The sequence below is a fragment of the Rhamphochromis longiceps genome, linkage group LG5, assembly GCF_057381845.1.
Source record: "Rhamphochromis longiceps isolate RC_006_pf linkage group LG5, R_longiceps_female_GT1.1, whole genome shotgun sequence".
NCBI classification, from domain to species: Eukaryota; Metazoa; Chordata; class Actinopteri; order Cichliformes; family Cichlidae; genus Rhamphochromis; species Rhamphochromis longiceps.
In genome coordinates, this window is record NC_140561.1 from 10,777,187 (window position 1) to 10,804,450 (window position 27,264).

The 27,264-nt window shown below is 41.2% G+C and overlaps 5 protein-coding genes across 5 annotated transcripts; all 5 read right to left on the minus strand.

Annotated features, from left to right (window-relative positions):
* Positions 1 to 846: 846 nt before the first annotated feature.
* Positions 847 to 2,776, minus strand: LOC146669229 (uncharacterized). Its single transcript, XM_085405726.1, has one exon. The coding sequence runs from the start codon at positions 2,239 to 2,241 to the stop codon at positions 847 to 849; it is 1,395 nt and encodes a 464-aa protein (XP_085261852.1). The 5' UTR covers positions 2,242 to 2,776.
* Positions 2,777 to 6,458: 3,682 nt separating this feature from the next.
* On the minus strand, positions 6,459 to 8,388 carry LOC146669230 (uncharacterized). Its single transcript, XM_085405727.1, has one exon. The coding sequence runs from the start codon at positions 7,851 to 7,853 to the stop codon at positions 6,459 to 6,461; it is 1,395 nt and encodes a 464-aa protein (XP_085261853.1). The 5' UTR covers positions 7,854 to 8,388.
* Positions 8,389 to 12,067: 3,679 nt separating this feature from the next.
* On the minus strand, positions 12,068 to 13,917 carry LOC146669231 (uncharacterized). Its single transcript, XM_085405728.1, has one exon. The coding sequence runs from the start codon at positions 13,460 to 13,462 to the stop codon at positions 12,068 to 12,070; it is 1,395 nt and encodes a 464-aa protein (XP_085261854.1). The 5' UTR covers positions 13,463 to 13,917.
* Positions 13,918 to 17,662: 3,745 nt separating this feature from the next.
* On the minus strand, positions 17,663 to 19,514 carry LOC146669232 (uncharacterized). The gene has a single exon (XM_085405729.1). It carries the CDS (start codon positions 19,057 to 19,059, stop codon positions 17,665 to 17,667), a length of 1,395 nt encoding a protein of 464 aa, XP_085261855.1. The 5' UTR covers positions 19,060 to 19,514; the 3' UTR covers positions 17,663 to 17,664.
* A 3,744-nt stretch (positions 19,515 to 23,258) lies between these two features.
* Positions 23,259 to 25,110, minus strand: LOC146669233 (uncharacterized). The gene has a single exon (XM_085405731.1). The coding sequence runs from the start codon at positions 24,653 to 24,655 to the stop codon at positions 23,261 to 23,263; it is 1,395 nt and encodes a 464-aa protein (XP_085261857.1). The 5' UTR covers positions 24,656 to 25,110; the 3' UTR covers positions 23,259 to 23,260.
* Positions 25,111 to 27,264: the final 2,154 nt, after the last annotated feature.

The window sequence follows — 27,264 nt, forward strand, 5'->3', positions numbered from 1 at the left end:
TCACAATAAAGTTCAACATTTACTAAAACCGCCATTCAGTCATCTGAGAGTCTTTACTCATGAAATTATAACGGTTAGATGAATGTATATGCAGTGATTTACTGATCAATGATAAAAGGGGAGATTTATGCAATAACGAAGACTGTCATGAAAAGTATTTGGCATCTGATCTCCTGTAACCTGCGGAGCTAAGCTGTTTTACCAGCTCTGCTCTCTGATTTTTCTTTTTTCTTTTATGAAAAAACACAAGTTGTCAAAGTTATTTGTTTGCAAATGTATTTCAGAAATATCAACATACTTTTTTTTAATCAGCAGAAACTTTATGTCAGTAGTGCAAAAACCTGCACTGATCTGACCTCATTTCTTCCTCATCCTGATTCCTGACCTGGGAAGGGAGAGAAATATTTGTTTTTGTTTGTCTTCTTGTTTTATTTAATTCCTTGTGGGATTTGGATCCAACACGTAAAGTATGCATATTATGCACACACACAAACACACATGCAGCTATTACCCATTTCTTGTATTCTTGAATAAAGACATTGATTTGACACATTTAATTAGTGACCAATTGTTTTTATTGTTCAATTATTAAGAAAAAAGAAAAGGTGGGGGTGGGTGGGATGGAAAGTAAAGGGAGAGAGGAGAGAAAACCCCAACAATCCCCTCTGAGCAAGCACTAGGCGACAGTGGATAGGAAAAACTCCCTTTAAAGGAAGAAACCTATGACAGAACCAGGCTCTAGAGGGGGCAGTCAACTGTCGGGACTGGTTGGGGGGTGACTGTGAAAAAACGGGAGGGAGATGGGAGAGGTGTTAGTAGTTAAGGAGGGGGGGGGGGGGGGGGGGATTAAGCTGGAACAGAGGTGGGAGAGGAAGAGGTGACATTGGCAGTACTGAAAGAAGGAGTGTTCCTCCTCCAGAAGAAGCAGAAGCGTTTTTTCTTTTTCTTCAGCTGCTCTTCCACGAGCACCTTTTTCTCGAGGATGAGGATTTTCAGCTCCTCGATTGTTTCGGTGTTTTGCTTCTGCAGCTTGTTGCATTTTTTCTCCACTTCTTCTATTTCAGCTTGTTTTTCTTCCAACCTTTCTTTCAGCACTTTAGATGTTGCCTCCTGTTTCTCAAACTCCTGGAGAAGAAGTTTTTCTTCTCTCTGCTTATTGACCAGCTGTTCTCTCTCTTGAAGCAGGTCTTGATATTTGTGCAGTGTCTCTTCGAACTTTACCTGCAGCATCCTGTTGTTTCCCTCCATGAGCTGGAGTTGGCACTCCATGTCTCCCTGCTTTCTGTCCAGCTGCTCTTTCTCTTGAAGGATTTCTTTATTTTGTTGCAGAGCTTCATCAAGCTTTCCTTGCAAGCTTTCATTTTGTTGCTTGATGCTCTGCAGATTGGAATCCATTTCTTTTTGTTTGATTTCTTGTTCCCTTTTCTCTTGGAGAAGCTTCTCATTTGCTTGCTCTGTGCGATCAAGCCTTTTTTTGTCAACATTGTACATTAGCTCCATGTCTCGGAGATTGGAGTGCAGCCCTCTCTTCTTCGTGCTGTCTTTCATCTTCTCCTGGAGGAGTTTTCTATTTTGCCGCAGAGCTTGATCAAGCTTTCCTTGCAAGCTTTCGTTGTGTTGCTTGATGCTCTGAAGCTTGGAATGCATTTCTTTTTCTTTTAACTCCTGTTGCCTTTTCTCTTGGAGGAGCTTCTCATTTGCTTGCGCTGTGCGATCAAGCCTTTTTTTGTCTACACTGTACATTAGCTCCATTTCTTGGAGATTGCTGTGCAGCCCTCTCTTCTTCATGCCGTCTTGTTTCTTCTCTTGGACAAGTTTTTTATTTTGTTGCAGGGCTTCATCAAGTTTTCCTTGGAGCTCCTGGTTCTTTTTGTCCATGTCATGGAGATCCTGTTGTTTCCCCTCAATAATAGCTTCCTTTTCTTGAAGCTGGAATGACAACTTTTTTAGTTGAGCGCTCTTTTGCTCATTTTCCTCCATCAAGAACTTAATCTTCTCTGCGTTTCTGAGCGCTTCATCCTCCAGTTCTTCCAAACGCTTTTCCTCTAGTTCCACTTGGTCACACCAGGGAAGAGAGGAAAGGGAAGAGTCTAGTGGCTCATCCCAAGGAAGAGCGTATGGGTCAACTTCTTGTCCCTTTGGATTTTTTTGAGACATGTTGGGTCTGGATACAGTTACAATTGCAAAGGATCCAAATATTTCAAAAGGCTTTTCTGGCGAACGGTTCAATGCTGCACACATCAAGGCTGCGAGAAACGGACTAAAAGTCGTTGCTCTTCACCCCTATTTATAGGTTTTTGGATCAAAGGAAAGAATGGTGGTAAGATTCTACGTGTGTGACGTCATAATTCTGTAAGGCAATGAGGTTGTCACGTGATATTTTTGGAGGAGGGCATTTTTCAACTTGGACAAATTATCAGTAAAGTTTCAATCTCTGTTATTTTCCCCAAAAAACGTGTTGTCGCAATCATGTTTTCTACTGTAATTGGTGCCAACAGATGGCGCAGTTTAAAGTTGGCTGTTACTCTGCCCAGGCTGCTACCATAGAAGAAGAATGTAGACCAATAGTACTTTAACGATGTCCGCTGATCGTTTCCGTGTAAATCTTAGCATTGCTTTAGCCGTCAAGCTAAAGGTTTAGCTTCATACTGCCATATTTTCAGAGTAACAAAATATTTAAACGGTCTCAGATCATGGTGAGTATTTGAAAAAATGTTTATTTAATGTGAAGCCTGTGATGTGGAAAGGTTAGCAAGCGTAATGTTGCCTATTGTGTTATACACGGGTGCTTACATCCGAGTAGTGTTGATCTTTTCTAAGGTCCATGGGTTTATCCAACGAGCAGCTAAGTCACCGTTATAGCTGTAATTTTGTGTGCAACGTCTTAATGCAAAAAAAAAACAAAACAAAAACACAATGCGTTTTTAAGCTCTCTCTGCGTTCACTGCCTCTGCAAGTGTCAAACTTCCTCGCTTTAGCTGATGCTAACCAACATTAGCGCTTACGGTTCGTATATAAACACAACTGTCAGCCCTTCACTTTTGGTGCCGACAACATTTTGAGCATTTTCTACAGTTTGTGAAATGGTCGCCATTGGCATTACATGCCAGTAGTGTTCGCTAATTGACTTTACCGGGGATTATATTTATTACAACGTTACTGCGTGGAAGTGATCATAGTGTATGCTTATGAACGTGAGTGGTAGGTGTTATTAGTGCGACTTTACCCTTAATTAGTTTTCCCACCGGAAGTAGAGTTGTTTATGCGACGTGATGGCTAGAGCAGTCCCAAACAATCGATTGCGTTTCTTAACAGACCAATTCTCTCCAAACTTTTAGGGTAAGCTAGACTCGAGATATGGTTGCAATAATACGAACAAGAGCGCAACAGCATATTGACAATGGCGAGAACTTTAATATTTACATTGTGTTAGTGCACCCATCGCTCCGCATCCTTAACGCTACATTGATGTCGAGAGTCTCTGACACAGCTGTGCTCTGCAGCACAGACACCCTGCTTATCTGTGATTCGGCCAGACTGGTGTTGAACTCCAAAGACATGCGCGGGGTTAGGTTAGTTGGCTGTTGGTGTGAGTGGTTGTCTGAGTCTCTCTAATAACCCTCCAACAGACTGGCGACCTGTCCAGGGTGTACTTTTGCCCTATGACAGCTGAAATACAACCTGAATAAAATAAGTAGGAGAAAATGAATGATGTTTATGAACTGTAGTTAATGTAGTCAGACAATAAGTTACCGAGCAACAGGCCACAAGTCTTGGTGCAGAATCATACTAAGATTTAAAAAATAAAATGTTGGCACTGGTGTTTGAAACAGTATACTGTCAGTAAGACTGGAGCAACTGCACACATCTGGAAACTAATAACTAGAGTAGTTAGTAACATTTTGTTACTGCATCCATTTAGCCAGGTATAATTAGCATGTCTACATACATGTCATTTCTAATGTGGTCCTATGTGGTATGTTGTAGGACAGTGAAGTGTCTGACACTGACCATGTACCAGTGCCTGAGAACACTGGTATGGAGGGGGAGAACGCACCTCTTTACTGTATTTGTCGGAAACCAGACATCAACTGCTTCATGATGTAAGTATATATCAGTTTTATATTTGCAGTATGCGCAGTAGGGGTGGGCGCTAGCTTCAGCAATGTTATCAGAGGTTTTTTTTTTTAAATGAAGAGCTTCTATTTCGAGAAAACTACCAATAAGGATATATGCACAGATATAGAAAACAATACTGTAACATTTTATTGATGCTTGCAGTTTGGAGGCAGCAGTATTTGCAAGTGTAACTAAATTCCAGGCATTTTCCATCCTTCTTTTCCTATCAGCTTTTTTCTAGTTGTCAGTGTGAACCAAGGTGTCAGCAGCAGCATTATAGTGCAAAAGTAGTGACCCAGCATAGATCAAATGTAAGCACAAAAGTAGCCAAGGTAGTGTTTTTCCTGGAAATTTTAAGTGAAAGGATAAAGTAACTGCTTACCACTTTAGTTTAACAATGATTAATGAAATGTAACCGTGTAACTCATCAGCAGTCTGCACAGTATGGTCACATATTAAAACTGAAGAATATGTTGTACTTGTTGTAGTGTTTCATCATGGGTCCAGTTTTTACCCAGGTGCTTAAAGCCCTTCTTTACCCTCATGTAACACCAACAGTAATTTCCAACCACTATTTCCTGTTCCTGTCAGTCAAACAAACAGACGACAAACATCTTCTATAAACAGGAATAATGTCATTTTATCGGATTAGAAAACATCTAATCTAGCGTTGATATTACACTGCTGTTTAGTGTCTGGCTGATCTCAGTGTCACCAAAATATCTGCCCTACGTGTCAAACAATGAGAGAACTTGAAACAGTAACATCACCTAGCAGCTTATTTTAATTAGTGCTAACGTTTTGTTTGCTGGCTAACATTGCTATTATTATAGTCACAGTTAATTGACTTTGAATAGCTTTATTTCAAAAGTAATTTTACAATTTCACAGCCATTTAGCTGTGTTAACTGTACATGCTGTAGGTCATAAGGCGTGCATGGATCATTTTTATAATCAGCCTCTTATCTTTTGTCCACCACAGGCTTTGCCATGATAAATTGGTCAGTTGACAACCAGGAGCCGTACACCTTAACCTCAGAGGCCAGGACATCCAGGGGCAGTGTGAACACGCACTTGCTTAAATGGGACGCAAGACGGACTATAGAGGGCCACCCGCTTGCCAGACAACCAAGTGCTGTCCCTGTCCACGGCCAGTGTGAGAAGGACTCTCACTAAAGTCAACCCACACAAAGCTGCTGGACCAGACAATATACCTGGACGCGTGCTCGGAGCCCGTGCTGACCAGCTGACTGATGTCCTAGCGGGCATCTTTAACATCTCCCTGAGTCAAGCTGTTGTGCCACAGTGCTTTAAAACCACCACCATCATACCTGTCCCCAGACCTTCCCAAAGCCTAATTCCACAATGATTGCCTGAGCCTATTCTTGTTAAATGATGAAAAACTCAAAGGCACGTTTGGGCAGTGGATCTGTGTGAAATCAGCAGCTTGCAAAACGAAATCAAAATGTGTGCAATTGATTCTAAAAATAGAAATCACAATAAAGTTCAACATTTACTAAAACCGCCATTCAGTCATCTGAGAGTCTTTACTCATGAAATTATAACGGTTAGATGAATGTATATGCAGTGATTTACTGATCAATGATAAAAGGGGAGATTTATGCAATAACGAAGACTGTCATGAAAAGTATTTGGCATCTGATCTCCTGTAACCTGCGGAGCTAAGCTGTTTTACCAGCTCTGCTCTCTGATTTTTCTTTTTTCTTTTATGAAAAAACACAAGTTGTCAAAGTTATTTGTTTGCAAATGTATTTCAGAAATATCAACATACTTTTTTTTAATCAGCAGAAACTTTATGTCAGTAGTGCAAAAACCTGCACTGATCTGACCTCATTTCTTCCTCATCCTGATTCCTGACCTGGGAAGGGAGAGAAATATTTGTTTTTGTTTGTCTTCTTGTTTTATTTAATTCCTTGTGGGATTTGGATCCAACACGTAAAGTATGCATATTATGCACACACACAAACACACATGCAGCTATTACCCATTTCTTGTATTCTTGAATAAAGACATTGATTTGACACATTTAATTAGTGACCAATTGTTTTTATTGTTCAATTATTAAGAAAAAAGAAAAGGTGGGGGTGGGTGGGATGGAAAGTAAAGGGAGAGAGGAGAGAAAACCCCAACAATCCCCTCTGAGCAAGCACTAGGCGACAGTGGATAGGAAAAACTCCCTTTAAAGGAAGAAACCTATGACAGAACCAGGCTCTAGAGGGGGCAGTCAACTGTCGGGACTGGTTGGGGGGTGACTGTGAAAAAACGGGAGGGAGATGGGAGAGGTGTTAGTAGTTAAGGAGGGGGGGGGGGGGGGGGGGATTAAGCTGGAACAGAGGTGGGAGAGGAAGAGGTGACATTGGCAGTACTGAAAGAAGGAGTGTTCCTCCTCCAGAAGAAGCAGAAGCGTTTTTTCTTTTTCTTCAGCTGCTCTTCCACGAGCACCTTTTTCTCGAGGATGAGGATTTTCAGCTCCTCGATTGTTTCGGTGTTTTGCTTCTGCAGCTTGTTGCATTTTTTCTCCACTTCTTCTATTTCAGCTTGTTTTTCTTCCAACCTTTCTTTCAGCACTTTAGATGTTGCCTCCTGTTTCTCAAACTCCTGGAGAAGAAGTTTTTCTTCTCTCTGCTTATTGACCAGCTGTTCTCTCTCTTGAAGCAGGTCTTGATATTTGTGCAGTGTCTCTTCGAACTTTACCTGCAGCATCCTGTTGTTTCCCTCCATGAGCTGGAGTTGGCACTCCATGTCTCCCTGCTTTCTGTCCAGCTGCTCTTTCTCTTGAAGGATTTCTTTATTTTGTTGCAGAGCTTCATCAAGCTTTCCTTGCAAGCTTTCATTTTGTTGCTTGATGCTCTGCAGATTGGAATCCATTTCTTTTTGTTTGATTTCTTGTTCCCTTTTCTCTTGGAGAAGCTTCTCATTTGCTTGCTCTGTGCGATCAAGCCTTTTTTTGTCAACATTGTACATTAGCTCCATGTCTCGGAGATTGGAGTGCAGCCCTCTCTTCTTCGTGCTGTCTTTCATCTTCTCCTGGAGGAGTTTTCTATTTTGCCGCAGAGCTTGATCAAGCTTTCCTTGCAAGCTTTCGTTGTGTTGCTTGATGCTCTGAAGCTTGGAATGCATTTCTTTTTCTTTTAACTCCTGTTGCCTTTTCTCTTGGAGGAGCTTCTCATTTGCTTGCGCTGTGCGATCAAGCCTTTTTTTGTCTACACTGTACATTAGCTCCATTTCTTGGAGATTGCTGTGCAGCCCTCTCTTCTTCATGCCGTCTTGTTTCTTCTCTTGGACAAGTTTTTTATTTTGTTGCAGGGCTTCATCAAGTTTTCCTTGGAGCTCCTGGTTCTTTTTGTCCATGTCATGGAGATCCTGTTGTTTCCCCTCAATAATAGCTTCCTTTTCTTGAAGCTGGAATGACAACTTTTTTAGTTGAGCGCTCTTTTGCTCATTTTCCTCCATCAAGAACTTAATCTTCTCTGCGTTTCTGAGCGCTTCATCCTCCAGTTCTTCCAAACGCTTTTCCTCTAGTTCCACTTGGTCACACCAGGGAAGAGAGGAAAGGGAAGAGTCTAGTGGCTCATCCCAAGGAAGAGCGTATGGGTCAACTTCTTGTCCCTTTGGATTTTTTTGAGACATGTTGGGTCTGGATACAGTTACAATTGCAAAGGATCCAAATATTTCAAAAGGCTTTTCTGGCGAACGGTTCAATGCTGCACACATCAAGGCTGCGAGAAACGGACTAAAAGTCGTTGCTCTTCACCCCTATTTATAGGTTTTTGGATCAAAGGAAAGAATGGTGGTAAGATTCTACGTGTGTGACGTCATAATTCTGTAAGGCAATGAGGTTGTCACGTGATATTTTTGGAGGAGGGCATTTTTCAACTTGGACAAATTATCAGTAAAGTTTCAATCTCTGTTATTTTCCCCAAAAAACGTGTTGTCGCAATCATGTTTTCTACTGTAATTGGTGCCAACAGATGGCGCAGTTTAAAGTTGGCTGTTACTCTGCCCAGGCTGCTACCATAGAAGAAGAATGTAGACCAATAGTACTTTAACGATGTCCGCTGATCGTTTCCGTGTAAATCTTAGCATTGCTTTAGCCGTCAAGCTAAAGGTTTAGCTTCATACTGCCATATTTTCAGAGTAACAAAATATTTAAACGGTCTCAGATCATGGTGAGTATTTGAAAAAATGTTTATTTAATGTGAAGCCTGTGATGTGGAAAGGTTAGCAAGCGTAATGTTGCCTATTGTGTTATACACGGGTGCTTACATCCGAGTAGTGTTGATCTTTTCTAAGGTCCATGGGTTTATCCAACGAGCAGCTAAGTCACCGTTATAGCTGTAATTTTGTGTGCAACGTCTTAATGCAAAAAAAAAACAAAACAAAAACACAATGCGTTTTTAAGCTCTCTCTGCGTTCACTGCCTCTGCAAGTGTCAAACTTCCTCGCTTTAGCTGATGCTAACCAACATTAGCGCTTACGGTTCGTATATAAACACAACTGTCAGCCCTTCACTTTTGGTGCCGACAACATTTTGAGCATTTTCTACAGTTTGTGAAATGGTCGCCATTGGCATTACATGCCAGTAGTGTTCGCTAATTGACTTTACCGGGGATTATATTTATTACAACGTTACTGCGTGGAAGTGATCATAGTGTATGCTTATGAACGTGAGTGGTAGGTGTTATTAGTGCGACTTTACCCTTAATTAGTTTTCCCACCGGAAGTAGAGTTGTTTATGCGACGTGATGGCTAGAGCAGTCCCAAACAATCGATTGCGTTTCTTAACAGACCAATTCTCTCCAAACTTTTAGGGTAAGCTAGACTCGAGATATGGTTGCAATAATACGAACAAGAGCGCAACAGCATATTGACAATGGCGAGAACTTTAATATTTACATTGTGTTAGTGCACCCATCGCTCCGCATCCTTAACGCTACATTGATGTCGAGAGTCTCTGACACAGCTGTGCTCTGCAGCACAGACACCCTGCTTATCTGTGATTCGGCCAGACTGGTGTTGAACTCCAAAGACATGCGCGGGGTTAGGTTAGTTGGCTGTTGGTGTGAGTGGTTGTCTGAGTCTCTCTAATAACCCTCCAACAGACTGGCGACCTGTCCAGGGTGTACTTTTGCCCTATGACAGCTGAAATACAACCTGAATAAAATAAGTAGGAGAAAATGAATGATGTTTATGAACTGTAGTTAATGTAGTCAGACAATAAGTTACCGAGCAACAGGCCACAAGTCTTGGTGCAGAATCATACTAAGATTTAAAAAATAAAATGTTGGCACTGGTGTTTGAAACAGTATACTGTCAGTAAGACTGGAGCAACTGCACACATCTGGAAACTAATAACTAGAGTAGTTAGTAACATTTTGTTACTGCATCCATTTAGCCAGGTATAATTAGCATGTCTACATACATGTCATTTCTAATGTGGTCCTATGTGGTATGTTGTAGGACAGTGAAGTGTCTGACACTGACCATGTACCAGTGCCTGAGAACACTGGTATGGAGGGGGAGAACGCACCTCTTTACTGTATTTGTCGGAAACCAGACATCAACTGCTTCATGATGTAAGTATATATCAGTTTTATATTTGCAGTATGCGCAGTAGGGGTGGGCGCTAGCTTCAGCAATGTTATCAGAGGTTTTTTTTTTTAAATGAAGAGCTTCTATTTCGAGAAAACTACCAATAAGGATATATGCACAGATATAGAAAACAATACTGTAACATTTTATTGATGCTTGCAGTTTGGAGGCAGCAGTATTTGCAAGTGTAACTAAATTCCAGGCATTTTCCATCCTTCTTTTCCTATCAGCTTTTTTCTAGTTGTCAGTGTGAACCAAGGTGTCAGCAGCAGCATTATAGTGCAAAAGTAGTGACCCAGCATAGATCAAATGTAAGCACAAAAGTAGCCAAGGTAGTGTTTTTCCTGGAAATTTTAAGTGAAAGGATAAAGTAACTGCTTACCACTTTAGTTTAACAATGATTAATGAAATGTAACCGTGTAACTCATCAGCAGTCTGCACAGTATGGTCACATATTAAAACTGAAGAATATGTTGTACTTGTTGTAGTGTTTCATCATGGGTCCAGTTTTTACCCAGGTGCTTAAAGCCCTTCTTTACCCTCATGTAACACCAACAGTAATTTCCAACCACTATTTCCTGTTCCTGTCAGTCAAACAAACAGACGACAAACATCTTCTATAAACAGGAATAATGTCATTTTATCGGATTAGAAAACATCTAATCTAGCGTTGATATTACACTGCTGTTTAGTGTCTGGCTGATCTCAGTGTCACCAAAATATCTGCCCTACATGTCAAACAATGAGAGAACTTGAAACAGTAACATCACCTAGCAGCTTATTTTAATTAGTGCTAACGTTTTGTTTGCTGGCTAACATTGCTATTATTATAGTCACAGTTAATTGACTTTGAATAGCTTTATTTCAAAAGTAATTTTACAATTTCACAGCCATTTAGCTGTGTTAACTGTACATGCTGTAGGTCATAAGGCGTGCATGGATCATTTTTATAATCAGCCTCTTATCTTTTGTCCACCACAGGCTTTGCCATGATAAATTGGTCAGTTGACAACCAGGAGCCGTACACCTTAACCTCAGAGGCCAGGACATCCAGGGGCAGTGTGAACACGCACTTGCTTAAATGGGACGCAAGACGGACTATAGAGGGCCACCCGCTTGCCAGACAACCAAGTGCTGTCCCTGTCCACGGCCAGTGTGAGAAGGACTCTCACTAAAGTCAACCCACACAAAGCTGCTGGACCAGACAATATACCTGGACGCGTGCTCGGAGCCCGTGCTGACCAGCTGACTGATGTCCTAGCGGGCATCTTTAACATCTCCCTGAGTCAAGCTGTTGTGCCACAGTGCTTTAAAACCACCACCATCATACCTGTCCCCAGACCTTCCCAAAGCCTAATTCCACAATGATTGCCTGAGCCTATTCTTGTTAAATGATGAAAAACTCAAAGGCACGTTTGGGCAGTGGATCTGTGTGAAATCAGCAGCTTGCAAAACGAAATCAAAATGTGTGCAATTGATTCTAAAAATAGAAATCACAATAAAGTTCAACATTTACTAAAACCGCCATTCAGTCATCTGAGAGTCTTTACTCATGAAATTATAACGGTTAGATGAATGTATATGCAGTGATTTACTGATCAATGATAAAAGGGGAGATTTATGCAATAACGAAGACTGTCATGAAAAGTATTTGGCATCTGATCTCCTGTAACCTGCGGAGCTAAGCTGTTTTACCAGCTCTGCTCTCTGATTTTTCTTTTTTCTTTTATGAAAAAACACAAGTTGTCAAAGTTATTTGTTTGCAAATGTATTTCAGAAATATCAACATACTTTTTTTTAATCAGCAGAAACTTTATGTCAGTAGTGCAAAAACCTGCACTGATCTGACCTCATTTCTTCCTCATCCTGATTCCTGACCTGGGAAGGGAGAGAAATATTTGTTTTTGTTTGTCTTCTTGTTTTATTTAATTCCTTGTGGGATTTGGATCCAACACGTAAAGTATGCATATTATGCACACACACAAACACACATGCAGCTATTACCCATTTCTTGTATTCTTGAATAAAGACATTGATTTGACACATTTAATTAGTGACCAATTGTTTTTATTGTTCAATTATTAAGAAAAAAGAAAAGGTGGGGGTGGGTGGGATGGAAAGTAAAGGGAGAGAGGAGAGAAAACCCCAACAATCCCCTCTGAGCAAGCACTAGGCGACAGTGGATAGGAAAAACTCCCTTTAAAGGAAGAAACCTATGACAGAACCAGGCTCTAGAGGGGGCAGTCAACTGTCGGGACTGGTTGGGGGGTGACTGTGAAAAAACGGGAGGGAGATGGGAGAGGTGTTAGTAGTTAAGGAGGGGGGGGGGGGGGGGATTAAGCTGGAACAGAGGTGGGAGAGGAAGAGGTGACATTGGCAGTACTGAAAGAAGGAGTGTTCCTCCTCCAGAAGAAGCAGAAGCGTTTTTTCTTTTTCTTCAGCTGCTCTTCCACGAGCACCTTTTTCTCGAGGATGAGGATTTTCAGCTCCTCGATTGTTTCGGTGTTTTGCTTCTGCAGCTTGTTGCATTTTTTCTCCACTTCTTCTATTTCAGCTTGTTTTTCTTCCAACCTTTCTTTCAGCACTTTAGATGTTGCCTCCTGTTTCTCAAACTCCTGGAGAAGAAGTTTTTCTTCTCTCTGCTTACTGACCAGCTGTTCTCTCTCTTGAAGCAGGTCTTGATATTTGTGCAGTGTCTCTTCGAACTTTACCTGCAGCATCCTGTTGTTTCCCTCCATGAGCTGGAGTTGGCACTCCATGTCTCCCTGCTTTCTGTCCAGCTGCTCTTTCTCTTGAAGGATTTCTTTATTTTGTCGCAGAGCTTCATCAAGCTTTCCTTGCAAGCTTTCATTTTGTTGCTTGATGCTCTGCAGATTGGAATCCATTTCTTTTTGTTTGATTTCTTGTTCCCTTTTCTCTTGGAGAAGCTTCTCATTTGCTTGCTCTGTGCGATCAAGCCTTTTTTTGTCAACATTGTACATTAGCTCCATGTCTCGGAGATTGGAGTGCAGCCCTCTCTTCTTCGTGCTGTCTTTCATCTTCTCCTGGAGGAGTTTTCTATTTTGCCGCAGAGCTTGATCAAGCTTTCCTTGCAAGCTTTCGTTGTGTTGCTTGATGCTCTGAAGCTTGGAATGCATTTCTTTTTCTTTTAACTCCTGTTGCCTTTTCTCTTGGAGGAGCTTCTCATTTGCTTGCGCTGTGCGATCAAGCCTTTTTTTGTCTACACTGTACATTAGCTCCATTTCTTGGAGATTGCTGTGCAGCCCTCTCTTCTTCATGCCGTCTTGTTTCTTCTCTTGGACAAGTTTTTTATTTTGTTGCAGGGCTTCATCAAGTTTTCCTTGGAGCTCCTGGTTCTTTTTGTCCATGTCATGGAGATCCTGTTGTTTCCCCTCAATAATAGCTTCCTTTTCTTGAAGCTGGAATGACAACTTTTTTAGTTGAGCGCTCTTTTGCTCATTTTCCTCCATCAAGAACTTAATCTTCTCTGCGTTTCTGAGCGCTTCATCCTCCAGTTCTTCCAAACGCTTTTCCTCTAGTTCCACTTGGTCACACCAGGGAAGAGAGGAAAGGGAAGAGTCTAGTGGCTCATCCCAAGGAAGAGCGTATGGGTCAACTTCTTGTCCCTTTGGATTTTTTTGAGACATGTTGGGTCTGGATACAGTTACAATTGCAAAGGATCCAAATATTTCAAAAGGCTTTTCTGGCGAACGGTTCAATGCTGCACACATCAAGGCTGCGAGAAACGGACTAAAAGTCGTTGCTCTTCACCCCTATTTATAGGTTTTTGGATCAAAGGAAAGAATGGTGGTAAGATTCTACGTGTGTGACGTCATAATTCTGTAAGGCAATGAGGTTGTCACGTGATATTTTTGGAGGAGGGCATTTTTCAACTTGGACAAATTATCAGTAAAGTTTCAATCTCTGTTATTTTCCCCAAAAAACGTGTTGTCGCAATCATGTTTTCTACTGTAATTGGTGCCAACAGATGGCGCAGTTTAAAGTTGGCTGTTACTCTGCCCAGGCTGCTACCATAGAAGAAGAATGTAGACCAATAGTACTTTAACGATGTCCGCTGATCGTTTCCGTGTAAATCTTAGCATTGCTTTAGCCGTCAAGCTAAAGGTTTAGCTTCATACTGCCATATTTTCAGAGTAACAAAATATTTAAACGGTCTCAGATCATGGTGAGTATTTGAAAAAATGTTTATTTAATGTGAAGCCTGTGATGTGGAAAGGTTAGCAAGCGTAATTTTGCCTATTGTGTTATACACGGGTGCTTACATCCGAGTAGTGTTGATCTTTTCTAAGGTCCATGGGTTTATCCAACGAGCAGCTAAGTCACCGTTATAGCTGTAATTTTGTGTGCAACGTCTTAATGCAAAAAACAAAAACAAAAACACAATGCGTTTTTAAGCTCTCTCTGCGTTCACTGTCTCTGCAAGTGTCAAACTTCCTCGCTTTAGCTGATGCTAACCAACATTAGCGCTTACGGTTCGTATATAAACACAACTGTCAGCCCTTCACTTTTGGTGCCGACAACATTTTGAGCATTTTCTACAGTTTGTGAAATGGTCGCCATTGGCATTACATGCCAGTAGTGTTCGCTAATTGACTTTACCGGGGATTATATTTATTACAACGTTACTGCGTGGAAGTGATCATAGTGTATGCTTATGAACGTGAGTGGTAGGTGTTATTAGTGCGACTTTACCCTTAATTAGTTTTCCCACCGGAAGTAGAGTTGTTTATGCGACGTGATGGCTAGAGCAGTCCCAAACAATCGATTGCGTTTCTTAACAGACCAATTCTCTCCAAACTTTTAGGGTAAGCTAGACTCGAGATATGGTTGCAATAATACGAACAAGAGCGCAACAGCATATTGACAATGGCGAGAACTTTAATATTTACATTGTGTTAGTGCACCCATCGCTCCGCATCCTTAACGCTACATTGATGTCGAGAGTCTCTGACACAGCTGTGCTCTGCAGCACAGACACCCTGCTTATCTGTGATTCGGCCAGACTGGTGTTGAACTCCAAAGACATGCGCGGGGTTAGGTTAGTTGGCTGTTGGTGTGAGTGGTTGTCTGAGTCTCTCTAATAACCCTCCAACAGACTGGCGACCTGTCCAGGGTGTACTTTTGCCCTATGACAGCTGAAATACAACCTGAATAAAATAAGTAGGAGAAAATGAATGATGTTTATGAACTGTAGTTAATGTAGTCAGACAATAAGTTACCGAGCAACAGGCCACAAGTCTTGGTGCAGAATCATACTAAGATTTAAAAAATAAAATGTTGGCACTGGTGTTTGAAACAGTATACTGTCAGTAAGACTGGAGCAACTGCACACATCTGGAAACTAATAACTAGAGTAGTTAGTAACATTTTGTTACTGCATCCATTTAGCCAGGTATAATTAGCATGTCTACATACATGTCATTTCTAATGTGGTCCTATGTGGTATGTTGTAGGACAGTGAAGTGTCTGACACTGACCATGTACCAGTGCCTGAGAACACTGGTATGGAGGGGGAGAACGCACCTCTTTACTGTATTTGTCGGAAACCAGACATCAACTGCTTCATGATGTAAGTATATATCAGTTTTATATTTGCAGTATGCGCAGTAGGGGTGGGCGCTAGCTTCAGCAATGTTATCAGAGGTTTTTTTTTTTAAATGAAGAGCTTCTATTTCGAGAAAACTACCAATAAGGATATATGCACAGATATAGAAAACAATACTGTAACATTTTATTGATGCTTGCAGTTTGGAGGCAGCAGTATTTGCAAGTGTAACTAAATTCCAGGCATTTTCCATCCTTCTTTTCCTATCAGCTTTTTTCTAGTTGTCAGTGTGAACCAAGGTGTCAGCAGCAGCATTATAGTGCAAAAGTAGTGACCCAGCATAGATCAAATGTAAGCACAAAAGTAGCCAAGGTAGTGTTTTTCCTGGAAATTTTAAGTGAAAGGATAAAGTAACTGCTTACCACTTTAGTTTAACAATGATTAATGAAATGTAACCGTGTAACTCATCAGCAGTCTGCACAGTATGGTCACATATTAAAACTGAAGAATATGTTGTACTTGTTGTAGTGTTTCATCATGGGTCCAGTTTTTACCCAGGTGCTTAAAGCCCTTCTTTACCCTCATGTAACACCAACAGTAATTTCCAACCACTATTTCCTGTTCCTGTCAGTCAAACAAACAGACGACAAACATCTTCTATAAACAGGAATAATGTCATTTTATCGGATTAGAAAACATCTAATCTAGCGTTGATATTACACTGCTGTTTAGTGTCTGGCTGATCTCAGTGTCACCAAAATATCTGCCCTACGTGTCAAACAATGAGAGAACTTGAAACAGTAACATCACCTAGCAGCTTATTTTAATTAGTGCTAACGTTTTGTTTGCTGGCTAACATTGCTATTATTATAGTCACAGTTAATTGACTTTGAATAGCTTTATTTCAAAAGTAATTTTACAATTTCACAGCCATTTAGCTGTGTTAACTGTACATGCTGTAGGTCATAAGGCGTGCATGGATCATTTTTATAATCAGCCTCTTATCTTTTGTCCACCACAGGCTTTGCCATGATAAATTGGTCAGTTGACAACCAGGAGCCGTACACCTTAACCTCAGAGGCCAGGACATCCAGGGGCAGTGTGAACACGCACTTGCTTAAATGGGACGCAAGACGGACTATAGAGGGCCACCCGCTTGCCAGACAACCAAGTGCTGTCCCTGTCCACGGCCAGTGTGAGAAGGACTCTCACTAAAGTCAACCCACACAAAGCTGCTGGACCAGACAATATACCTGGACGCGTGCTCGGAGCCCGTGCTGACCAGCTGACTGATGTCCTAGCGGGCATCTTTAACATCTCCCTGAGTCAAGCTGTTGTGCCACAGTGCTTTAAAACCACCACCATCATACCTGTCCCCAGACCTTCCCAAAGCCTAATTCCACAATGATTGCCTGAGCCTATTCTTGTTAAATGATGAAAAACTCAAAGGCACGTTTGGGCAGTGGATCTGTGTGAAATCAGCAGCTTGCAAAACGAAATCAAAATGTGTGCAATTGATTCTAAAAATAGAAATCACAATAAAGTTCAACATTTACTAAAACCGCCATTCAGTCATCTGAGAGTCTTTACTCATGAAATTATAACGGTTAGATGAATGTATATGCAGTGATTTACTGATCAATGATAAAAGGGGAGATTTATGCAATAACGAAGACTGTCATGAAAAGTATTTGGCATCTGATCTCCTGTAACCTGCGGAGCTAAGCTGTTTTACCAGCTCTGCTCTCTGATTTTTCTTTTTTCTTTTATGAAAAAACACAAGTTGTCAAAGTTATTTGTTTGCAAATGTATTTCAGAAATATCAACATACTTTTTTTTAATCAGCAGAAACTTTATGTCAGTAGTGCAAAAACCTGCACTGATCTGACCTCATTTCTTCCTCATCCTGATTCCTGACCTGGGAAGGGAGAGAAATATTTGTTTTTGTTTGTCTTCTTGTTTTATTTAATTCCTTGTGGGATTTGTATCCAACACGTAAAGTATGCATATTATGCACACACACAAACACACATGCAGCTATTACCCATTTCTTGTATTCTTGAATAAAGACATTGATTTGACACATTTAATTAGTGACCAATTGTTTTTATTGTTCAATTATTAAGAAAAAAGAAAAGGTGGGGGTGGGTGGGATGGAAAGTAAAGGGAGAGAGGAGAGAAAACCCCAACAATCCCCTCTGAGCAAGCACTAGGCGACAGTGGATAGGAAAAACTCCCTTTAAAGGAAGAAACCTATGACAGAACCAGGCTCTAGAGGGGGCAGTCAACTGTCGGGACTGGTTGGGGGGTGACTGTGAAAAAACGGGAGGGAGATGGGAGAGGTGTTAGTAGTTAAGGGGGGGGGGATTAAGCTGGAACAGAGGTGGGAGAGGAAGAGGTGACATTGGCAGTACTGAAAGAAGGAGTGTTCCTCCTCCAGAAGAAGCAGAAGCGTTTTTTCTTTTTCTTCAGCTGCTCTTCCACGAGCACCTTTTTCTCGAGGATGAGGATTTTCAGCTCCTCGATTGTTTCGGTGTTTTGCTTCTGCAGCTTGTTGCATTTTTTCTCCACTTCTTCTATTTCAGCTTGTTTTTCTTCCAACCTTTCTTTCAGCACTTTAGATGTTGCCTCCTGTTTCTCAAACTCCTGGAGAAGAAGTTTTTCTTCTCTCTGCTTACTGACCAGCTGTTCTCTCTCTTGAAGCAGGTCTTGATATTTGTGCAGTGTCTCTTCGAACTTTACCTGCAGCATCCTGTTGTTTCCCTCCATGAGCTGGAGTTGGCACTCCATGTCTCCCTGCTTTCTGTCCAGCTGCTCTTTCTCTTGAAGGATTTCTTTATTTTGTCGCAGAGCTTCATCAAGCTTTCCTTGCAAGCTTTCATTTTGTTGCTTGATGCTCTGCAGATTGGAATCCATTTCTTTTTGTTTGATTTCTTGTTCCCTTTTCTCTTGGAGAAGCTTCTCATTTGCTTGCTCTGTGCGATCAAGCCTTTTTTTGTCAACATTGTACATTAGCTCCATGTCTCGGAGATTGGAGTGCAGCCCTCTCTTCTTCGTGCTGTCTTTCATCTTCTCCTGGAGGAGTTTTCTATTTTGCCGCAGAGCTTGATCAAGCTTTCCTTGCAAGCTTTCGTTGTGTTGCTTGATGCTCTGAAGCTTGGAATGCATTTCTTTTTCTTTTAACTCCTGTTGCCTTTTCTCTTGGAGGAGCTTCTCATTTGCTTGCGCTGTGCGATCAAGCCTTTTTTTGTCTACACTGTACATTAGCTCCATTTCTTGGAGATTGCTGTGCAGCCCTCTCTTCTTCATGCCGTCTTGTTTCTTCTCTTGGACAAGTTTTTTATTTTGTTGCAGGGCTTCATCAAGTTTTCCTTGGAGCTCCTGGTTCTTTTTGTCCATGTCATGGAGATCCTGTTGTTTCCCCTCAATAATAGCTTCCTTTTCTTGAAGCTGGAATGACAACTTTTTTAGTTGAGCGCTCTTTTGCTCATTTTCCTCCATCAAGAACTTAATCTTCTCTGCGTTTCTGAGCGCTTCATCCTCCAGTTCTTCCAAACGCTTTTCCTCTAGTTCCACTTGGTCACACCAGGGAAGAGAGGAAAGGGAAGAGTCTAGTGGCTCATCCCAAGGAAGAGCGTATGGGTCAACTTCTTGTCCCTTTGGATTTTTTTGAGACATGTTGGGTCTGGATACAGTTACAATTGCAAAGGATCCAAATATTTCAAAAGGCTTTTCTGGCGAACGGTTCAATGCTGCACACATCAAGGCTGCGAGAAACGGACTAAAAGTCGTTGCTCTTCACCCCTATTTATAGGTTTTTGGATCAAAGGAAAGAATGGTGGTAAGATTCTACGTGTGTGACGTCATAATTCTGTAAGGCAATGAGGTTGTCACGTGATATTTTTGGAGGAGGGCATTTTTCAACTTGGACAAATTATCAGTAAAGTTTCAATCTCTGTTATTTTCCCCAAAAAACGTGTTGTCGCAATCATGTTTTCTACTGTAATTGGTGCCAACAGATGGCGCAGTTTAAAGTTGGCTGTTACTCTGCCCAGGCTGCTACCATAGAAGAAGAATGTAGACCAATAGTACTTTAACGATGTCCGCTGATCGTTTCCGTGTAAATCTTAGCATTGCTTTAGCCGTCAAGCTAAAGGTTTAGCTTCATACTGCCATATTTTCAGAGTAACAAAATATTTAAACGGTCTCAGATCATGGTGAGTATTTGAAAAAATGTTTATTTAATGTGAAGCCTGTGATGTGGAAAGGTTAGCAAGCGTAATTTTGCCTATTGTGTTATACACGGGTGCTTACATCCGAGTAGTGTTGATCTTTTCTAAGGTCCATGGGTTTATCCAACGAGCAGCTAAGTCACCGTTATAGCTGTAATTTTGTGTGCAACGTCTTAATGCAAAAAACAAAAACAAAAACACAATGCGTTTTTAAGCTCTCTCTGCGTTCACTGCCTCTGCAAGTGTCAAACTTCCTCGCTTTAGCTGATGCTAACCAACATTAGCGCTTACGGTTCGTATATAAACACAACTGTCAGCCCTTCACTTTTGGTGCCGACAACATTTTGAGCATTTTCTACAGTTTGTGAAATGGTCGCCATTGGCATTACATGCCAGTAGTGTTCGCTAATTGACTTTACCGGGGATTATATTTATTACAACGTTACTGCGTGGAAGTGATCATAGTGTATGCTTATGAACGTGAGTGGTAGGTGTTATTAGTGCGACTTTACCCTTAATTAGTTTTCCCACCGGAAGTAGAGTTGTTTATGCGACGTGATGGCTAGAGCAGTCCCAAACAATCGATTGCGTTTCTTAACAGACCAATTCTCTCCAAACTTTTAGGGTAAGCTAGACTCGAGATATGGTTGCAATAATACGAACAAGAGCGCAACAGCATATTGACAATGGCGAGAACTTTAATATTTACATTGTGTTAGTGCACCCATCGCTCCGCATCCTTAACGCTACATTGATGTCGAGAGTCTCTGACACAGCTGTGCTCTGCAGCACAGACACCCTGCTTATCTGTGATTCGGCCAGACTGGTGTTGAACTCCAAAGACATGCGCGGGGTTAGGTTAGTTGGCTGTTGGTGTGAGTGGTTGTCTGAGTCTCTCTAATAACCCTCCAACAGACTGGCGACCTGTCCAGGGTGTACTTTTGCCCTATGACAGCTGAAATACAACCTGAATAAAATAAGTAGGAGAAAATAAATGATGTTTATGAACTGTAGTTAATGTAGTCAGACAATAAGTTACCGAGCAACAGGCCACAAGTCTTGGTGCAGAATCATACTAAGATTTAAAAAATAAAATGTTGGCACTGGTGTTTGAAACAGTATACTGTCAGTAAGACTGGAGCAACTGCACACATCTGGAAACTAATAACTAGAGTAGTTAGTAACATTTTGTTACTGCATCCATTTAGCCAGGTATAATTAGCATGTCTACATACATGTCATTTCTAATGTGGTCCTATGTGGTATGTTGTAGGACAGTGAAGTGTCTGACACTGACCATGTACCAGTGCCTGAGAACACTGGTATGGAGGGGGAGAACGCACCTCTTTACTGTATTTGTCGGAAACCAGACATCAACTGCTTCATGATGTAAGTATATATCAGTTTTATATTTGCAGTATGCGCAGTAGGGGTGGGCGCTAGCTTCAGCAATGTTATCAGAGGTTTTTTTTTTTAAATGAAGAGCTTCTATTTCGAGAAAACTACCAATAAGGATATATGCACAGATATAGAAAACAATACTGTAACATTTTATTGATGCTTGCAGTTTGGAGGCAGCAGTATTTGCAAGTGTAACTAAATTCCAGGCATTTTCCATCCTTCTTTTCCTATCAGCTTTTTTCTAGTTGTCAGTGTGAACCAAGGTGTCAGCAGCAGCATTATAGTGCAAAAGTAGTGACCCAGCATAGATCAAATGTAAGCACAAAAGTAGCCAAGGTAGTGTTTTTCCTGGAAATTTTAAGTGAAAGGATAAAGTAACTGCTTACCACTTTAGTTTAACAATGATTAATGAAATGTAACCGTGTAACTCATCAGCAGTCTGCACAGTATGGTCACATATTAAAACTGAAGAATATGTTGTACTTGTTGTAGTGTTTCATCATGGGTCCAGTTTTTACCCAGGTGCTTAAAGCCCTTCTTTACCCTCATGTAACACCAACAGTAATTTCCAACCACTATTTCCTGTTCCTGTCAGTCAAACAAACAGACGACAAACATCTTCTATAAACAGGAATAATGTCATTTTATCGGATTAGAAAACATCTAATCTAGCGTTGATATTACACTGCTGTTTAGTGTCTGGCTGATCTCAGTGTCACCAAAATATCTGCCCTACGTGTCAAACAATGAGAGAACTTGAAACAGTAACATCACCTAGCAGCTTATTTTAATTAGTGCTAACGTTTTGTTTGCTGGCTAACATTGCTATTATTATAGTCACAGTTAATTGACTTTGAATAGCTTTATTTCAAAAGTAATTTTACAATTTCACAGCCATTTAGCTGTGTTAACTGTACATGCTGTAGGTCATAAGGCGTGCATGGATCATTTTTATAATCAGCCTCTTATCTTTTGTCCACCACAGGCTTTGCCATGATAAATTGGTCAGTTGACAACCAGGAGCCGTACACCTTAACCTCAGAGGCCAGGACATCCAGGGGCAGTGTGAACACGCACTTGCTTAAATGGGACGCAAGACGGACTATAGAGGGCCACCCGCTTGCCAGACAACCAAGTGCTGTCCCTGTCCACGGCCAGTGTGAGAAGGACTCTCACTAAAGTCAACCCACACAAAGCTGCTGGACCAGACAATATACCTGGACGCGTGCTCGGAGCCCGTGCTGACCAGCTGACTGATGTCCTAGCGGGCATCTTTAACATCTCCCTGAGTCAAGCTGTTGTGCCACAGTGCTTTAAAACCACCACCATCATACCTGTCCCCAGACCTTCCCAAAGCCTAATTCCACAATGATTGCCTGAGCCTATTCTTGTTAAATGATGAAAAACTCAAAGGCACGTTTGGGCAGTGGATCTGTGTGAAATCAGCAGCTTGCAAAACGAAATCAAAATGTGTGCAATTGATTCTAAAAATAGAAATCACAATAAAGTTCAACATTTACTAAAACCGCCATTCAGTCATCTGAGAGTCTTTACTCATGAAATTATAACGGTTAGATGAATGTATATGCAGTGATTTACTGATCAATGATAAAAGGGGAGATTTATGCAATAACGAAGACTGTCATGAAAAGTATTTGGCATCTGATCTCCTGTAACCTGCGGAGCTAAGCTGTTTTACCAGCTCTGCTCTCTGATTTTTCTTTTTTCTTTTATGAAAAAACACAAGTTGTCAAAGTTATTTGTTTGCAAATGTATTTCAGAAATATCAACATACTTTTTTTAATCAGCAGAAACTTTATGTCAGTAGTGCAAAAACCTGCACTGATCTGACCTCATTTCTTCCTCATCCTGATTCCTGACCTGGGAAGGGAGAGAAATATTTGTTTTTGTTTGTCTTCTTGTTTTATTTAATTCCTTGTGGGATTTGTATCCAACACGTAAAGTATGCATATTATGCACACACACAAACACACATGCAGCTATTACCCATTTCTTGTATTCTTGAATAAAGACATTGATTTGACACATTTAATTAGTGACCAATTGTTTTTATTGTTCAATTATTAAGAAAAAAGAAAAGGTGGGGGTGGGTGGGATGGAAAGTAAAGGGAGAGAGGAGAGAAAACCCCAACAATCCCCTCTGAGCAAGCACTAGGCGACAGTGGATAGGAAAAACTCCCTTTAAAGGAAGAAACCTATGACAGAACCAGGCTCTAGAGGGGGCAGTCAACTGTCGGGACTGGTTGGGGGGTGACTGTGAAAAAACGGGAGGGAGATGGGAGAGGTGTTAGTAGTTAAGGGGGGGGGGATTAAGCTGGAACAGAGGTGGGAGAGGAAGAGGTGACATTGGCAGTACTGAAAGAAGGAGTGTTCCTCCTCCAGAAGAAGCAGAAGCGTTTTTTCTTTTTCTTCAGCTGCTCTTCCACGAGCACCTTTTTCTCGAGGATGAGGATTTTCAGCTCCTCGATTGTTTCGGTGTTTTGCTTCTGCAGCTTGTTGCATTTTTTCTCCACTTCTTCTATTTCAGCTTGTTTTTCTTCCAACCTTTCTTTCAGCACTTTAGATGTTGCCTCCTGTTTCTCAAACTCCTGGAGAAGAAGTTTTTCTTCTCTCTGCTTATTGACCAGCTGTTCTCTCTCTTGAAGCAGGTCTTGATATTTGTGCAGTGTCTCTTCGAACTTTACCTGCAGCATCCTGTTGTTTCCCTCCATGAGCTGGAGTTGGCACTCCATGTCTCCCTGCTTTCTGTCCAGCTGCTCTTTCTCTTGAAGGATTTCTTTATTTTGTCGCAGAGCTTCATCAAGCTTTCCTTGCAAGCTTTCATTTTGTTGCTTGATGCTCTGCAGATTGGAATCCATTTCTTTTTGTTTGATTTCTTGTTCCCTTTTCTCTTGGAGAAGCTTCTCATTTGCTTGCTCTGTGCGATCAAGCCTTTTTTTGTCAACATTGTACATTAGCTCCATGTCTCGGAGATTGGAGTGCAGCCCTCTCTTCTTCGTGCTGTCTTTCATCTTCTCCTGGAGGAGTTTTCTATTTTGCCGCAGAGCTTGATCAAGCTTTCCTTGCAAGCTTTCGTTGTGTTGCTTGATGCTCTGAAGCTTGGAATGCATTTCTTTTTCTTTTAACTCCTGTTGCCTTTTCTCTTGGAGGAGCTTCTCATTTGCTTGCGCTGTGCGATCAAGCCTTTTTTTGTCTACACTGTACATTAGCTCCATTTCTTGGAGATTGCTGTGCAGCCCTCTCTTCTTCATGCCGTCTTGTTTCTTCTCTTGGACAAGTTTTTTATTTTGTTGCAGGGCTTCATCAAGTTTTCCTTGGAGCTCCTGGTTCTTTTTGTCCATGTCATGGAGATCCTGTTGTTTCCCCTCAATAATAGCTTCCTTTTCTTGAAGCTGGAATGACAACTTTTTTAGTTGAGCGCTCTTTTGCTCATTTTCCTCCATCAAGAACTTAATCTTCTCTGCGTTTCTGAGCGCTTCATCCTCCAGTTCTTCCAAACGCTTTTCCTCTAGTTCCACTTGGTCACACCAGGGAAGAGAGGAAAGGGAAGAGTCTAGTGGCTCATCCCAAGGAAGAGCGTATGGGTCAACTTCTTGTCCCTTTGGATTTTTTTGAGACATGTTGGGTCTGGATACAGTTACAATTGCAAAGGATCCAAATATTTCAGAAGGCTTTTCTGGCGAACGGTTCAATGCTGCACACATCAAGGCTGCGAGAAACGGACTAAAAGTCGTTGCTCTTCACCCCTATTTATAGGTTTTTGGATCAAAGGAAAGAATGGTGGTAAGATTCTACGTGTGTGACGTCATAATTCTGTAAGGCAATGAGGTTGTCACGTGATATTTTTGGAGGAGGGCATTTTTCAACTTGGACAAATTATCAGTAAAGTTTCAATCTCTGTTATTTTCCCCAAAAAACGTGTTGTCGCAATCATGTTTTCTACTGTAATTGGTGCCAACAGATGGCGCAGTTTAAAGTTGGCTGTTACTCTGCCCAGGCTGCTACCATAGAAGAAGAATGTAGACCAATAGTACTTTAACGATGTCCGCTGATCGTTTCCGTGTAAATCTTAGCATTGCTTTAGCCGTCAAGCTAAAGGTTTAGCTTCATACTGCCATATTTTCAGAGTAACAAAATATTTAAACGGTCTCAGATCATGGTGAGTATTTGAAAAAATGTTTATTTAATGTGAAGCCTGTGATGTGGAAAGGTTAGCAAGCGTAATTTTGCCTATTGTGTTATACACGGGTGCTTACATCCGAGTAGTGTTGATCTTTTCTAAGGTCCATGGGTTTATCCAACGAGCAGCTAAGTCACCGTTATAGCTGTAATTTTGTGTGCAACGTCTTAATGCAAAAAACAAAAACAAAAACACAATGCGTTTTTAAGCTCTCTCTGCGTTCACTGCCTCTGCAAGTGTCAAACTTCCTCGCTTTAGCTGATGCTAACCAACATTAGCGCTTACGGTTCGTATATAAACACAACTGTCAGCCCTTCACTTTTGGTGCCGACAACATTTTGAGCATTTTCTACAGTTTGTGAAATGGTCGCCATTGGCATTACATGCCAGTAGTGTTCGCTAATTGACTTTACCGGGGATTATATTTATTACAACGTTACTGCGTGGAAGTGATCATAGTGTATGCTTATGAACGTGAGTGGTAGGTGTTATTAGTGCGACTTTACCCTTAATTAGTTTTCCCACCGGAAGTAGAGTTGTTTATGCGACGTGATGGCTAGAGCAGTCCCAAACAATCGATTGCGTTTCTTAACAGACCAATTCTCTCCAAACTTTTAGGGTAAGCTAGACTCGAGATATGGTTGCAATAATACGAACAAGAGCGCAACAGCATATTGACAATGGCGAGAACTTTAATATTTACATTGTGTTAGTGCACCCATCGCTCCGCATCCTTAACGCTACATTGATGTCGAGAGTCTCTGACACAGCTGTGCTCTGCAGCACAGACACCCTGCTTATCTGTGATTCGGCCAGACTGGTGTTGAACTCCAAAGACATGCGCGGGGTTAGGTTAGTTGGCTGTTGGTGTGAGTGGTTGTCTGAGTCTCTCTAATAACCCTCCAACAGACTGGCGACCTGTCCAGGGTGTACTTTTGCCCTATGACAGCTGAAATACAACCTGAATAAAATAAGTAGGAGAAAATGAATGATGTTTATGAACTGTAGTTAATGTAGTCAGACAATAAGTTACCGAGCAACAGGCCACAAGTCTTGGTGCAGAATCATACTAAGATTTAAAAAATAAAATGTTGGCACTGGTGTTTGAAACAGTATACTGTCAGTAAGACTGGAGCAACTGCACACATCTGGAAACTAATAACTAGAGTAGTTAGTAACATTTTGTTACTGCATCCATTTAGCCAGGTATAATTAGCATGTCTACATACATGTCATTTCTAATGTGGTCCTATGTGGTATGTTGTAGGACAGTGAAGTGTCTGACACTGACCATGTACCAGTGCCTGAGAACACTGGTATGGAGGGGGAGAACGCACCTCTTTACTGTATTTGTCGGAAACCAGACATCAACTGCTTCATGATGTAAGTATATATCAGTTTTATATTTGCAGTATGCGCAGTAGGGGTGGGCGCTAGCTTCAGCAATGTTATCAGAGGTTTTTTTTTTTAAATGAAGAGCTTCTATTTCGAGAAAACTACCAATAAGGATATATGCACAGATATAGAAAACAATACTGTAACATTTTATTGATGCTTGCAGTTTGGAGGCAGCAGTATTTGCAAGTGTAACTAAATTCCAGGCATTTTCCATCCTTCTTTTCCTATCAGCTTTTTTCTAGTTGTCAGTGTGAACCAAGGTGTCAGCAGCAGCATTATAGTGCAAAAGTAGTGACCCAGCATAGATCAAATGTAAGCACAAAAGTAGCCAAGGTAGTGTTTTTCCTGGAAATTTTAAGTGAAAGGATAAAGTAACTGCTTACCACTTTAGTTTAACAATGATTAATGAAATGTAACCGTGTAACTCATCAGCAGTCTGCACAGTATGGTCACATATTAAAACTGAAGAATATGTTGTACTTGTTGTAGTGTTTCATCATGGGTCCAGTTTTTACCCAGGTGCTTAAAGCCCTTCTTTACCCTCATGTAACACCAACAGTAATTTCCAACCACTATTTCCTGTTCCTGTCAGTCAAACAAACAGACGACAAACATCTTCTATAAACAGGAATAATGTCATTTTATCGGATTAGAAAACATCTAATCTAGCGTTGATATTACACTGCTGTTTAGTGTCTGGCTGATCTCAGTGTCACCAAAATATCTGCCCTACGT

Excerpts from the sequence above, each read along its gene's own strand:
- LOC146669229 (XM_085405726.1), bottom strand. The coding sequence starts at position 2,241 with ATGTGTGCAGCATTGAACCGTTCGCCAGAAAAGCCTTTTGAAATATTT.
- LOC146669230 (XM_085405727.1), bottom strand. The coding sequence starts at position 7,853 with ATGTGTGCAGCATTGAACCGTTCGCCAGAAAAGCCTTTTGAAATATTT.
- LOC146669231 (XM_085405728.1), bottom strand. The coding sequence starts at position 13,462 with ATGTGTGCAGCATTGAACCGTTCGCCAGAAAAGCCTTTTGAAATATTT.
- LOC146669232 (XM_085405729.1), bottom strand. The coding sequence starts at position 19,059 with ATGTGTGCAGCATTGAACCGTTCGCCAGAAAAGCCTTTTGAAATATTT.
- LOC146669233 (XM_085405731.1), bottom strand. The coding sequence starts at position 24,655 with ATGTGTGCAGCATTGAACCGTTCGCCAGAAAAGCCTTCTGAAATATTT.